Source organism: Anabrus simplex, chromosome X (assembly GCF_040414725.1).
Source record: "Anabrus simplex isolate iqAnaSimp1 chromosome X, ASM4041472v1, whole genome shotgun sequence".
Lineage (NCBI taxonomy): Eukaryota > Metazoa > Arthropoda > Insecta > Orthoptera > Tettigoniidae > Anabrus > Anabrus simplex.
The window spans coordinates 221,558,672-221,573,315 of NC_090279.1; the positions used below are offsets into that span (position 1 = coordinate 221,558,672).

At 39.3% G+C, this 14,644-nt stretch overlaps 2 protein-coding genes across 2 annotated transcripts in view; both read left to right on the forward strand.

Annotated features, from left to right (window-relative positions):
• wkd (whacked) overlaps window positions 1-14,644 on the forward strand; it is a 569,688-nt gene that overhangs the window by 189,374 nt on the left and 365,670 nt on the right. The window lies entirely within an intron of this gene.
• On the forward strand, window positions 8,315-11,990 carry LOC136886089 (uncharacterized). Its single transcript, XM_068230494.1, has 3 exons — window positions 8,315-8,751; window positions 9,031-9,292; window positions 10,826-11,990. Exons 2-3 carry the CDS (start codon window positions 9,034-9,036, stop codon window positions 11,038-11,040), a joined length of 474 nt encoding a protein of 157 aa, XP_068086595.1. The 5' UTR covers window positions 8,315-8,751; window positions 9,031-9,033; the 3' UTR covers window positions 11,041-11,990.

The window sequence follows — 14,644 nt, forward strand, 5'->3', positions numbered from 1 at the left end:
ATTAATAATGTAGTATCACTATTATTTAAACTATTTTTTTCTCTCTTGTCCCATACAAGGGATAAGTGCTAGAGAATAATACTTCTGCATCTTTGCATTATGTGACAAAATACATATCGGTGAAAGTGAACTAACTAAAATGACATTGATGTAGACACAATTTAAATTGCCAGTAAATTGAAAGCAAATGAGTTAAAATGTAATAAAAATAAGTTCAAATCATTGTGCAAGAACATTTCATTAAAATGCTTGCTGGACTACTTACTTAGAGGAAATGAGTTTCGACAATCCTTTCACGAACAGCAGCAGGTGCACCGTCACGAGGAACTTCTATGGCGGGGACAGGTACCGCATCAAATATAAGATCATTTCTGTCACGAGCTCTTTTCTCTTGCAAATACTCATGAAGCTCTAGATCCTCCTCTCTAGTTTGTATTGCAATATTGTGGCTACTATGATGGTTAATGCAGTTCTTACTACTTACTACTCCTAAAGATAGCACAGGAAACCTCCTTTTCCACACCCCATACTGTCTCTCCACAGTGTTTCTTGTCTCCACACGAGCTTTGTTGTAGTTTTCTTGACCTTCAGTCCTTGGATTCAAAAAGGGAGTTAGAAGATAGGGGGCTAAACGGTAACCATTATCACCCAATAAATGCCCTTCTCGTATTCTTCATGTTTCGAACATCATTCTGATTTCTGAGTTATCAAAAATGAAGCTATCATGTACCGAGCCGGGCCATCGTGCTACTACATTTCTAATCAGTAGATTCGCGTCAGAAATGGTCTGAACGTTAATGGAAAAATATTGTTTTCTATTGCAAAACATTTCCGCATTATGACCACCAGGAGACTGTATTGTACACGAGTACTGTCAGTTGCCCCTATTACACCCGGAAAATTACATATACCATAAAATTCCTGAATAACAGCACGTACTTCATCTGCGCTAGGAAAACAAAGATAGCGATGTCTTAAATAGCGATTGCTTCAGACACATTCTTGATATATCTACTTATTGTAGCTTTCGAAACTCCATTTGTATCTCCAATTACTATTTGAAAAGAGCCAGTAGCATAAAAACAGAGTGTCAGAAGCAATTGCTGGATAGGAGTGAGTGGTCTGTTCCTATTAGTGGGATATTCAAGCCTTGCTTCAATTTGTTCTAATAATTTCAAAGTCACTTGTTTAGAAAGCCTGTACCTCATAATAAATTTTAAATCGTCCATCGTGTGGAAATGGTCATTTCGTTGCATAATTACTCTTTCAGGTCCAAGATTCTCCAACAGTTCTACATACATAATCTCAGCGTCGAAATTCTCTCCCATTTTTCACTACGAGCTTTAACATATAAATTAGCGCAATAATAATTGAGAAGAAAACCGGCTTTTGCCTTAGTGCTCTCACGTTCTCAAATAAAATTAAGAGAGAAAAAAATAGAACGATAAATAATTAGGGAGTAGACACAGTACAATATTAATGTCCAGAATAAAACTATCGTATGGCTCCACTTTACACAGCACTCCAAATGACGACTATTCTCACTTCACATGTATAGTAAACCTGTTATCACGAAGCCACTGCACTGCACTGCACTTCAATTCATCATACACTAGCACTGCTTGTATTGCCGATGCGCAATACCGAAGTAATAATCATCCTCCATTGGAGCTATAGTCATAAAGTTTGCTGTTGAGATATGCGATATGCAGCAGGCCTTTTCTTGACTTCGCTTGTGGATGTCTAGCTCACCTCGACTTAACGACAACGATGTTGTTAGTTATTTATTTCGCCTGATCACACTTCCTTGAATTTACATCAAGTCTGTGACCGTTCGTCAGTTTGACAGGAGTAGATATGTCTAAATTGCAATTAACATTACCGTATGTTTACAGCATGGTAGCCATTTTAATTAACTTGAGGATCGTCAAGTGAGTTGACGAGCGAAAAACCATTCTTCAAAGTTGAGGAACGATTTGATGATCATCAGTGAAAATGGATGTTGGAGAAACGTAAAAAGTGGATTTGACGGGCCATCATATATTTGACGATCGTCATCTCCCTTGACGGAGGTTGGTGAAACCGGGCATGTGCCTCTTAAATAGGCTTCTGATAAGTTCACCTGCATACACCCCAGCGTCAGTGGGTAGGGTCTGACACATCCCACTCTGATGAGTCTAGTGTCAGACCTAAGACGAAACGCTGGTTAATAGAGCAAAGGCCTGAAAAGCCATACATCTAATTTTTGATCTGAGACTGAGTGAAGACGAGAGATTCCGCAGCTGCCTCTACCTCTCAAGTGCTCCCTCATAGCACTTGGCCTTGGCGGTTGTCATGACAACCGTGACGTCACCCGCGTACTTTCCACATAGCGGAATGTGCTAGTGAAGTTGTCGGAAGAGCGGAATGTTTCGTCTTCCCTGCGTCATCCTGTGTGAAGTACGAGTACTTATGCATCGTGGTTCATTTGTAGTGTTGTGCTCTTTTTATTTAAATATGTATCCTATTTATGACATAGTGTGCATTTTATTATAAGCACCATTTTCACATTGGAGAAACGGAGATCAGAATGAAGTTCTGCGTTTTGATCGCCCTACTGAATTACTGCAAATTTGTGCTACAAAAGCAGTGAAACATTCCGGTAAATCTTACAATCTTAGTTTCAAACGATCGTGGTTTAAGGAATTCCCATGGTTGTGCTCCTCTCCAGCTCTACAGAAGTTGTTTTGTTGGGCCTGCTTGCCTTTTATCAATAAAAATAACGTTTGGAATAAAGAAGAATTTTCAGCCCTTTTGAACATAACACGTTCTTTACATAAGCACTCAGACTCTGCAGAACATAAAATACGGCAGCTAGATTTCAAGACATTGGAAACAAACCAAAATACGATCTCTGATGTCCTGAAGGAAAATGACAGACTCTATATTGTACTTGTACAGTTCAGTGAAAATGTACATTTAAATAGGCTTTTCCTTCAGTTGGTAATTGATGCAGTGCTCTATTTAAGTAAGCAAGAACTAGCTTTTCGTGGTCATGACGAAACATTAAATTCAATAAATCGTGGTCACGTGCTGGACCCTCCGCCAGTCACAGGTACGAGGTACGAGTGCAAAACAACCAAAAACAACACGTAGTTCCTAAATCTTGTCCTCCTGTAAGGTGTAGTGGTTAGTGTGATTAGCTGCCAGCCCGGAGGCCCGGGTTCGATTCCCGGCTCTGCCACGAAATTTGAAAAGTGGCACGAGGGCTGGAACGGGGTCCACTCAGCCTCGGGAGATCAACTGAATAGAGGTGGGCTCGATTCCCACCTCAGCCATCCTGGAAGTATTTTTCCGTGGTTTCCCACTTCTCCTCCAGGCAAATGCCGGGATGGTACCTAACTTAAGGCCATGGCCGCTTCCTTCCCTCTTCCTTGTCTATCCCTTGCAATCTTCCCATCCCCCACCAAGGCCCCTGTTCAGCATAGCAGGTGAGGCCGCCTGGGCGAGGTACTGGTCATCCTCCGCAGTTGTATCCCCGACCCAGAGTCTGAAGCCCCAGGACAATGTCCTTGAGGCGGTAGAGGTGGAATCCCTCGCTGAGTCCGAGGGAAAAACCAACCCTGCAGGGTAAGCAAATTAAGAAAGAAAGAAAGAAGTTCCTAAATCTGTCGCTCAAAACCGAACGGGTAATAGCTCTTCACCATACTTTACAGCCACGAGCCGCCACTGATACATTGCATATTATATTTTAATATATTTGTTTTATTAGTTTAATATATTAATATATATTCTACAGTAACGTTATTTCCCTCTCCTTTCTACTTTGCTGAACCATATGACAATTATATCTGTTTTGACTATATCCTTGAGTGGACTTCAACTCTGTGTCAATTACTTAACCGGAACCTATCCCATGGAATAATTTTAGATTTTGTACATTATTATACATCCTAATTAAGATTGGATATTTATCTTCAATACCATAGTTCTTCAATTATGAACATTTAAATTCTTCTGAACTGTGCTCTTGTTCACGGAAGCAACTCTACAGCATTCCCGATGCTGAGAGAGGCTTGCAGTTCGTTCTTGATCAGGATGGAAGCGGTGTGTGCCTCCACTATGGAGTTTGGAAGAACTTCCTATATATAAGTCAATGGTGAGCTCAATTCTGGCCTTTTAATTTATGGTGTTAAACTTCGGTGAGTGATTTCTTGTTGTTGTTGCATAATTTGATGAGCTGCGGTCGTGCGCATCAGCAGTGTCTCGCTTGTCTTCGTATATTAGATTCCCTTTGCATGCACAGTGTAAGGAACTAAAGGCACGTAAACAATGACACTGGCATTGTTGAACAGCAGTGTATTTTCATCAGTATTCATTATCCAGTAGAACCGGCAGCGATAAGAGTTTGAAAGTGCTTGTAGACAGTGTTTTAGATGGCGATGGCAGTAATGACATTTTGGAAAATGAATCTGAGTTTGAGGAACGGTGAAAGTTGCTCAAGTGCACAGAGCACTGAAGAAAGTCAGTGAAAGTGTTGCGCCAGGTCTTTCCATGTGGCCGGTGATGCAAAAGAACTGTTGTGGTTGGAAATCGGAGAATGAAGACAATAATCCTGATATATATCCATTTTGTAGATATAGCGGTGTTGCAGAACTACCTGAAAGTACAGTAAAACCTCTTTTATCCGGCCCTCGTGGATCTGGAAAATATTTGCTTTTAGGTTGATTTAGTGTACTGTAAAATGCTTTCTGCTGAGCTTAAGAAAGATTTACAAGAGTGTGACACTGTTACAGAAGAGGAAATTGTAGCGACATGCACATCAGTGAGACGTGGACAACACATTCAGACACTGCGCACCAAGCCTGACACCGGTCCAGCTAAAATTAATGATGAAACATTTGCATGACACCACACGTCTTTGAAAGGGAAGACAGTGGACCAATTCTTTGTTAACAAGTAATGTGATTAAAATATTTATATTTTTTTAATGTTTTGTAAACTATACTATACGGTATACATAATTTTCTACAGTATTACCGATATAACCCGGATTATCCAGATTTTTTATTGCCCCATTGCGTTTGGTCCCAGTTTTCTTACGAAAAAATCAGGTGAGTTTGGATAAAATTGCGATGTTTTTAGAATACCCAGATCTCTCTTTTTTGAACTGATTTCAAATGAAACATTACCACAGCTAGCAGTCATTCAAGGAAAGAAGTAAATTCATAACTGCTCAGACACAGATCTGTAGTACTGCAAGTTCCATGCTGGATATCGTACTGAGTAGGACTATTCGAGTCTATTAGGATCATTTTTTCAGCAACGATTAAATTCTTCTTCTTCTTGTGTTAGTGTAGAGACAGTTCCATAGGGTGTTATGGGAGTTGAAATCTCCTAAGAGGAGGAATGGTCATTTAAGTCCGTGTTCTGGCTGCTGGGCAAATAAATATTACAGATGCATAGGGAAAATGTTAGAAAGACTGTAACTGCTACTGCTTCCAAATTGGTTTTAAGTGGTATTTCTTTTTGAGGAACATTGTCACGTATGTAAGTAGCAACCCCTCCACTTGCATGAATGGGATTGTTGCGGTTTTTGTGATATGCTGTGAAATGTCTTGTATTAGCTACGTAGTTATCTCAAAAATTAGTTTCTTGTAAGCAAATTATTTCGGGTTGATGTTCTATTAATAAGTTGTTGTAGATATTCGTATTGAGGGTAAAATCTGTTCATATTCCACTGCAGTACCCAAGAATTCATGATGTATTTACTAGATTTGATCCTTATCAGTTATTCAGATTGTCTGATCTGGGACCGACCTATTGCTTTCTCCATTTATGGCAGCGAGTAGTTTCTTTACAAGTCTGGTACTCTGGTTTTTAATTTTTTGTCCTGATAATAGAGGTTTAGTCAGTGGCGGTTCGTGACATTTTACTCTGGCAGGGCTGTGCCGTCATCTCCTCCCCCCCCCCCCCCCCTTCCAACGGCCCAGTTTTCACTGTCCAGCACCACGATAATTGTAGATGAAATATAATAATAATAATAATAATAATAATAATAATAATAATAATAATAATAATAATAATAATAATCCGATGACACTGGGTAAACACTGTATGTATCTTCTTCCGATGCAGAACGATCACGTAGCGAAAATACGATTTCTGTACATAAAAACCGTACTTACACATCGTGCCTTGAAGTTCCACCTTCTGGTGGCATTTCTTGGGATGCGCCTTTTTACCACTTCATCCAAAACAGCAGTTCGCAGATTTTGAAAAAAATTATGAAAACCCTTCTAAATTACTAAAAAAAGACCCTGACCTGCTTATTCTGAGTAGCGCATCGCTCAACAATTAAATTTAATTGATGCGCGTAGCAGTGCACAAAATGAGCGTTTTTGTAAACGACCTTGACCCTTGCTTGAACGCCAGTCTGCCTTCCACTCATTACTGAATGGCCGTCGTCTGCGCAATGACTTTGTCCGGAGTTTGGTCCAGCTTAAGTTTTTCAAACTCCTGGAATACTGCAGAATACTTCTGCTGAGTGATTATCAGGCAACACAAAACTTATGAATTTTTCATTTATTTTGCTACCCAGCTCGTACCGTACAACAAAAACGAGTTAAGATAAGGTGGAACAATCGGTGGTTTCATCAACTTGAATTGCCACAAAATTTGTCTGAGAGATTTCTTCCGAAATCGTTTGATGGCACACGGCATAGATTGAATTCAGAAGCTCGTTCTGTATGGTATTAGATAACCCAACAAATACTCTGTTATTTGCTCTTTCGATATGTTCTTTCAGTGTGCTGTCTAGCTCTGACATTAAATTGACTAAACCTCGAAAAATGCCTGGTTTATCAGACAGACGTGGTCCCTGAGGGCTAGTTCAAACTTCCCACAGAACTTAATAGCATCAATTAATTTACTAAGAATGTATCGATTCTTCGAAACCTGTTCATTTGATTGTTTAATTTTAAATCTGTATGCGCTGTCTAATTCGCATCGAATATCTACTCTACCAAGCATAGCAAATTCAATACTAGCGTTTATATGTTTCTCGCTCATTTTATGCTTTTTCACTTTTTCACCTAGGTGTTTTATGTCTGATACCCCGAATGATGTCCATGGAGCGTCAACGACATTCATTGCTAAACAAGAGTAACAGAAGAACGCATTCTTTCTCACATCCGCACAGCCAGTCAGCCTGCTTATAAAGTGACGGACTGAACTTCCTAGTAGACCTATATGCATTTTTGTTCTTGTGCAATATTTAAATTCGGCCGAGAAGACCCTAATTTCTTCAATTCTATCCTATGTTCAAAACTTAAATTCCCGTCACTACTTAAAATACTATTTTCAGAATTCATCTTCCTTGTCTTCCTAAATTAAGACTGTAACATTTAGTTTTCAAATGGGCAGGTAAGTACTAAACACACGAATGAAGATATTAAAACGACACTTAAAACTGAAGGTAGAATTTACAATGTTATTTAAACTATTATGGTACCGTAGTTTTATCTACTGGACACTTGCACAGCAACACTACACTACAATGGCATTTAAACACACACACATTAGCCGGCTAACAGCTACTGCAATCACGGCTACTCCTGTTTCACTGATCACAAACGACAATGACATTCACGATAACAAATAAACAATGCACGCCAGAATTCCTTTCGGCTTCCTCAAATCTCAAAGACATGTGACCAACGTACAAATAGTGCCGTCACCTTATGATTAGATTTTAAATATTTATTTTAGCTTATTTTTAGAACTGAATTGTTTAAATAGTCAGCGTAATGGAATCCATTGTTTTGTAAGCAGTTTTGGAATTAACCTCTAACAACAGTTAACGTAAGACGTGTGGGAAAAGGCCTAGGTACATTGTAAAGTGGTTGGCGACATTGCTACGGGCTCTGCCGGACAGCCCATATAACCTTCAAGTATTAAACGCTCTAAGCATTCTTCCTTTCCCTGACAAGCCCAAATCGTCTTCCAAGGCTCCTCCCGCACCCCTCACTCTTGTTAAACTCAAGGAGCTTACTGGGGGCTCTCCTGCCAGCACCCGACCGCCTAATGTCTAAAGAGAAAACATTGTGCTCGACCAAAGAGAAAACATCGTGCTTGCTGAACGGATGCCACGGTCAGACAGCCTTTGCCTTGTCTTTGAAAATAAGAAAAGTGAAACGTTTACAGCCAAAACAATAAAGATAACATTGAATAATTGAATAACACAGTACCATAAGTTAGACTTTGCTACATTGTCCATCTCTTTATATAATCAGCTACGGAGTGAAATTATGTTATGTGTTTTAGTAAAGGCGGCGCCCGAAAGCCCTTCATGCACGAACCGCCACTGGGTTTAGTTTATGTACGGTCTTGATGAGACCTTCAACATGGGGCGTATAAGATAATGCAATAGGTAAGATATATGTTACTGATGTCCCTTTAGTCAAGGGTTTGACAGCGGCATAGGTCCTACCCTTCCGAGGGCTCGGCTCAGACTGAATACTTTCGCCCTCCACTCTTGTGAGCGCGCTGTTGTACATCACGTCACTCACCCATAGCCCACGTGACGAATACGGCAGCTCCTATTGGTAGAAACATCTTCCGATTGCTATTGGTCGATTTGAGTTTGACACCTTGGACCACGTGGGACGACCACGTTTTTGACGTTTGTGACATTTTGCTTCACTTTGATTTGGATGCGTATATCTGTTATCTTCGTTTGCGTGTTTGAAGAAAAAGTACAAGATATTTGAGGTAAGCATCCTTAAGTAAGTTAATAAGTTGATGATTGATAGTTGCTTCTGTTCCCAAAAATGTATTTTTATTATTTTTGACTGTCACCCTTTTATTACCTTTTTGCATGGTGGTTGATATGATAGTTACATAAGCCTACTTGAAACAGACACCTTAAAATTCAGTTGATGTAATGTTATATTATGTCTGATAAGCCACTATCGTTTTGATAGTATTGTAAAAATATAAGCTGATTACGGTGTCCTTAAATATTTTCTTCTATTTCTTTTCATGTCTCAGACCATGCACGAAAAGTGTCAGATCTGTGGAATGTACACAGATAGCGAAGAAGGCCGGCAACAGGGAATCTTATTTCATCATTTCCCTGTTGCTAGACCTAACATTTGCAGAGAGTGGTTGGACGTTGTGGAGGTTGAACGGTTGCGGCAGCTTCCCCCGAAGCAGCTGAGGAACCGCACTGTGTGTTCGGGGCACTTTCGTCACTCCAGCTATCCAGGACCCCTATCAAAGATGCTGTATAAAGATGCTGTCCCGGAAAGAAGTAAGTAGTTGTTATTATTGTTGTTCACAGTACCGGTACTGTGACCTATCACATTTTCCTGTGATTCATTTCAAATTGCTCTCCAGAGGTAATGATCATAAATTCATCAGTGCCAGATGAGGGGGAACCTCGCTTCTCATAATGAAATTTACTATAATGCCTGTCATACCTGAGCTTGCCTTACCTGTAAGTTGAAATGTGTACATTTCTTTGAGGCAGAGTGTAGCTGAAATACCTAACATTTATTATTAACAAAATAGTGCACACATGTGCAAATGTTATTCCTTGTTATAATCCATCAATGGCTTTACGTTGCCTGTATTGTGAAGGCGAGGTATTTAAGTGAGCTCACTATCCAAACTGCCTCTTTATCCGAAAACCATTTGTACCGTTTTGTCCAGGTTAATTTTAAGTTTGTTGTCTTCAGAATATTTTTCAAGGCTGACCATAGTTGCTTGAAGATAATCTTTGTTGTTAGAACCTATATCTAGGTCATCAGCGTATAAGTACAATTTGGTTGCATTAAGAATTATTTCTGTAACGTCTGCTGTGGCGATATTTAATAGAAGCGGACTGATAGATCACCCTGTAATACTCCACCCCACTGTTTAATAGTATCTGAAGTTGTTTTGCCATCATGAATTCCTACTTTATTTTGTGACAAGACATTGTTTAGTATTTACCTGCTTGTTACCATCATGTTTCCCGGATCTGTGTACATAATCTGTTGCACTAGAATTCATACAATGGCGCCTTTCACAAAAACTAAGTCAGTGGTACTGTACTGTTTAGGGTTATATATATCTTTTCCATTGAGTTGTTGATTACTTTGTATCCTTCATCATTTATTAATTATAGTATAATCATTGTCTTTTGATATGGTGTATTAACTCTACAACTTAGGTCACCTCCCAGAACTACAGGCTCTTTATTTTTCACTATTTTGATGGCTTTCATTATGTGCTGAACTGCAGTGTCCACTCTTCATTTAGAGGATGGTTTGAGGTCAGGAGTTCTGGTCAGTGATCTACGTTGACTTGGTGTCTGCACAGGTGACCCTGGGGGTGCTTGGAGTGACCAGGGTGGCTAAGCAGAGGTGAACCAGGCCCATGGGGGGAGGGGATGGGGAATTTCTAACATTTGAATGTACAATTTTGAATTTATTTCCAACATCCTCTCAGCATGTAGGGGATCTTTTCTGGACTCAGTGAATATAAAATGTGCAAGTACAATTAGGTTTTCTTCCTTAAGTTCAACTGAACATGAATGGAGCAAAAACAGTTGTATGACATCTCTCAATACAGTTACTGTTAATGTATTCAAGTGCTTAATATTTAGGTGGACAATATCATATGCTCAATGTAATTTTATTGCTGTTTTGCCTACTGTAAGAACCATAGAGGGACCATAAGAACCATAATACATGTTTATGAATGAATGACATTATGAGATTTGAAAATCAATACCCTGCATTCACTGTAGTAGAGGAGGAAAAAATGGTACCATTCTTATTGTTTTTTCTTGTGCATGTAGGTGTGCCTGAACACGAGTCTGGTCCTCGGCCAAGGCCTTCAGCTGCTATGACTGCTGCTCCCACCACCTGCACTCCTACTGCCTCTGCTACTACTACTACTACTACTATCACCGGTGCTGTTGCTGCCACCACCATCTCCACGCCTGCTGCTACTACGAATAAACCTTTAATGAGTCATCGCTCATCTGTGCTGACAGTGATATATAACCCTTAGAAAGAAATCTTCCCTTCCTGAGTGGATGTCGTTCATTGTAAAGAGTTGTTATTATGAAGAACTATTGAGGTAATTTCTTATTCTCTTCAGCCTGTGGACTGTAATTGTTGTTTCACTAATTGGTATTTATGTGCTCAGTGTTCTCCCTAGGACCTTTCTAATGGGTGCACCACCCTGCCGGTTTTAGAGACCGCTTGACTAAACCTAGATATATGCTAATTACATAATATTATTAATAGGTACACATTTGAGTCATTGGGTACTCCAAATTCACCTATAAATACTGTAAATCTGCCAATTTAAATGATAAATCATTACCATCATTGCATCAGTTACATCGGAGATCAAATGTTTAGCTTGACCACTATGTAGTCGCGAGCAGGGGTCTGGATTAGCGTGGAATCGCATGCGAGCCCTCTATTCCGTATGACATCACAAACCTGTAAGGCAGTCCACATGTCCACAGCAACCGAGTGGGAGGCCTAAGTCCAGTGTTACATGATTTGGAAGGAGCAATAGAACACTAGACGTTCAACGTACTCTGTTATAACTTGTTCATGATAATAACATTCAAATAGTTCAATTGTGCAGTTAATATTTACCTGTCTGATATTATTGTTAACGCCCTGAGGGGAACGAATTGAAATTTATATTCATATTGAAGTTTTGCGTAGTATTCCCCGCCCGGCTACTCATTCTTGCCACCCGCCTGACAAACATTTCTGGGGAGAACACTGGTGCTAATGTTATTATTGTTAATTTTACATTTAAATTAAGCAATTTCAGTTTATGAATGCTAATGATTGTTTAGCAATATATTTAATTTTATATTACAAAAGACCCAACAAGTAGGCTGTGCAGTGTGGTCATGTATCTATGAAATTGCGCTTGGGCAGTGGTGGGTTCGAACCCCACTGTCAGCTATCTTGAAGATGGTTTCCCTTCTTTGCAATAGGCAGGCAGATACTAAGGACATACCGTAATTAAGGCCACAGTTGCATCCTTCTGAGGCCCATTCCATTGTTGCCATGAATCGGTGTATGAGCCTCATAGGCAAAAAAATGAGATCATTATGAAGCCCAGAACATTATTATAATTGTTCATAAAGGTGGAAAAATGTTAAGTTCATGTTCAGTGTTGTAATTCCAAATATGCCATACATCTGCATGTTTCAGACCCCCATTTGTCTTAATTGCATTCATAATGACTTTTATAAATTCCTGCCCTACAGTTGTTATATAATCAAACACTTTATTTAAACTTCATGGGACATGTATTATTATCATTAATATTAGTATTACTATTAATATTATTATAGGGAGATTAAGTACATCATGAAACATATCTGCTAAATGGGAAGTGAAAAACTGTAATGTGGAGTTATTTACAAGAGCAATGAACCTTTCAAACATGTGGTTTACTGAACTCATAGTCTGTTTCTCTATATGAGATCATCATTTGTATGATAATATTCAAATACTGAAGTGGAAGTGTCGTGTGATATTGTGTGAATGATTTGTGTAAAGAAGTCATAGTTTTGGTTAAGCATCCATTTCTACCAAAGGAGGTTTCACTGAAAATCTTGTATTTTGGAGAACATTTCTCATCAGAACACAGGAAATATATTATGCTCTCTCCTCTCTTATTTTCAGTTTGTATGCACATCCTCCGATACAAAAGTATGTACTGGTATGTATGCAATGTCCAAGTAACTAAATTAATATTTGTGAATTTTGTGATGTTGGTAACCCATTCACTTGATGTGATGGTAACAGTTCTACAAACTTTCCTTATCATAGTATTGGGCAAGTTGGCCGTGCGGTTAGGAGCGCACAGCTGTGAGCTCGCATCCAGGAGATAGTGGGTTCGAACCCCACTGTCGGCAGCCCTGAAAATGGTTTTCTGTGGTTTCCAATTTTCACACCAGGCAAATGCTGGGGCTGTACCTAAATTAAGGCCACAGCTGCTTCCTTCCCATTCCTAGGCCTTTCCTGTCCCATCGTCGCCATAAGACCTATCTGTGTCAGTGCAACGTAAAGAAACTAGCCTTATCATAATTGTCCCCCTGTGGGTAGGGGGTGGGCAACCACGCAGCCCTTAATTGAATTTTGGCATTGTTTCCGCTTACTTGTGCCAGGCTCTCCACTTGGTTGGCCGGGTGGAGTGCATGCTGTCAGACCACAGATCAGCCTACTCTGCAACCACCAACATAGATTTCCGCCTTCGATATACAGTAGGTACAAATGGCACTGTTTGAAGTGAGTTTCCACTGTCTTCAACAGGCATTTCGTCTAGATCACAGCAAAGGCCCTTGCACACCATAATGTTGTGGAAGTAGCAGCATATTGTTCATAATACTGTACTAAATTAGCATACAATTCCTTGGACATAGCTCTTAATAGGCGGAGCTATGTTGTGACTTGGCATGGTAATGTTTTGTGCTGGATCAGCTGCCATATTATTGTACGTAGATCCTGATGCTACATATTTCTGTCCATTTATTGGAACTCCTCTCCTGCGGATGGACTGAAAGGAAGCATTATTTGTACCTCCTGCATGTTGTAAGAGGGAACAATCACAGAATCTGTAAGTGCTCTCTTGTCTTTTAAACCCACAAACATATTCATGATTCCATCTTTTTCCATGTAGCAGAAAAATTTAGATACGGTATATCCTACTGTCACATAAAATAGAACATTTTTAAGTATTGTAAATAGTGCAGATCAATGAATACACGGGATGCATACAATTTTGTAGCTTGACATTGTTTATCATCTAAATGCAGATGACTGATTGAATGATATGTTGTGTTTTGGTGCAGTATGTAGGAACAGAGTTTGTGCTATCATGTCTTGGTTTCTTCAAACACTACTCTGCCAGAGATTTGCCATCCTCTAGTAGATGCAAAAGAAGTACAAATCTCAATATTTCTCAGTGTGTGGCCCTAGGTACCTCTTTTGACAGACTGAAAGATTTATCATATAGTAAGTTCCTTGGGAAAATACAAATAGTGTTGCTGAAAACTTTTGCAATGTCAGTGCAACGTTAGACTGCAATAAGAGAGAAAAGTATTATGTTGTAACTTGTCAGTTCCAGTCTTTCTTTCATAAATGAATGATTTTGTATTTGTGTTGTATTGCATAGTTTTCTGGCTGATGAATATTAATTGATGATTAACACTGCTGAATGTAATGTCATGAGATTATGATATACTATGATCACTAAAACTTTTGTGCAAATTTCTACACAATTTTATACCAGTAACACTGTGGATAGTAGGTAGAATATAGCTCCATAAACCAACAGATCATGTTTCATTTCAATTTATCTTTGAATCCTACAAACTCCCTCCTTATCATATGAGTTTCCTTTCATCATTGTGGTTCCTGTGTATGGTTTTCTTTCTTACATTGTATTTATATTTTATTTCCTGCATAAGTGGCATATCTTGATACTATTGACTGTTACCGTTGGCTTAAGTAGTGTTAAAGAGGACTGATGTACGAGGGGATGTTAGTGCCTATTTCTGTCATAGGTCTTAATCTGAGATAGGGATTGCCAATTCCACTCACCTTCTGGTCACTTCCTTCCTCCCTTTGTGAGT

Coding starts and splice junctions, on each gene's coding strand:
- LOC136886089 (XM_068230494.1), top strand. CDS start 9,034: ATGCACGAAAAGTGTCAGATCTGTGGAATGTACACAGATAGCGAAGAA. Junction 9,293..10,825: donor AGATGCTGTCCCGGAAAGAA/GTAAGTAGTTGT, acceptor TTGTGCATGTAG/GTGTGCCTGAACACGAGTCT.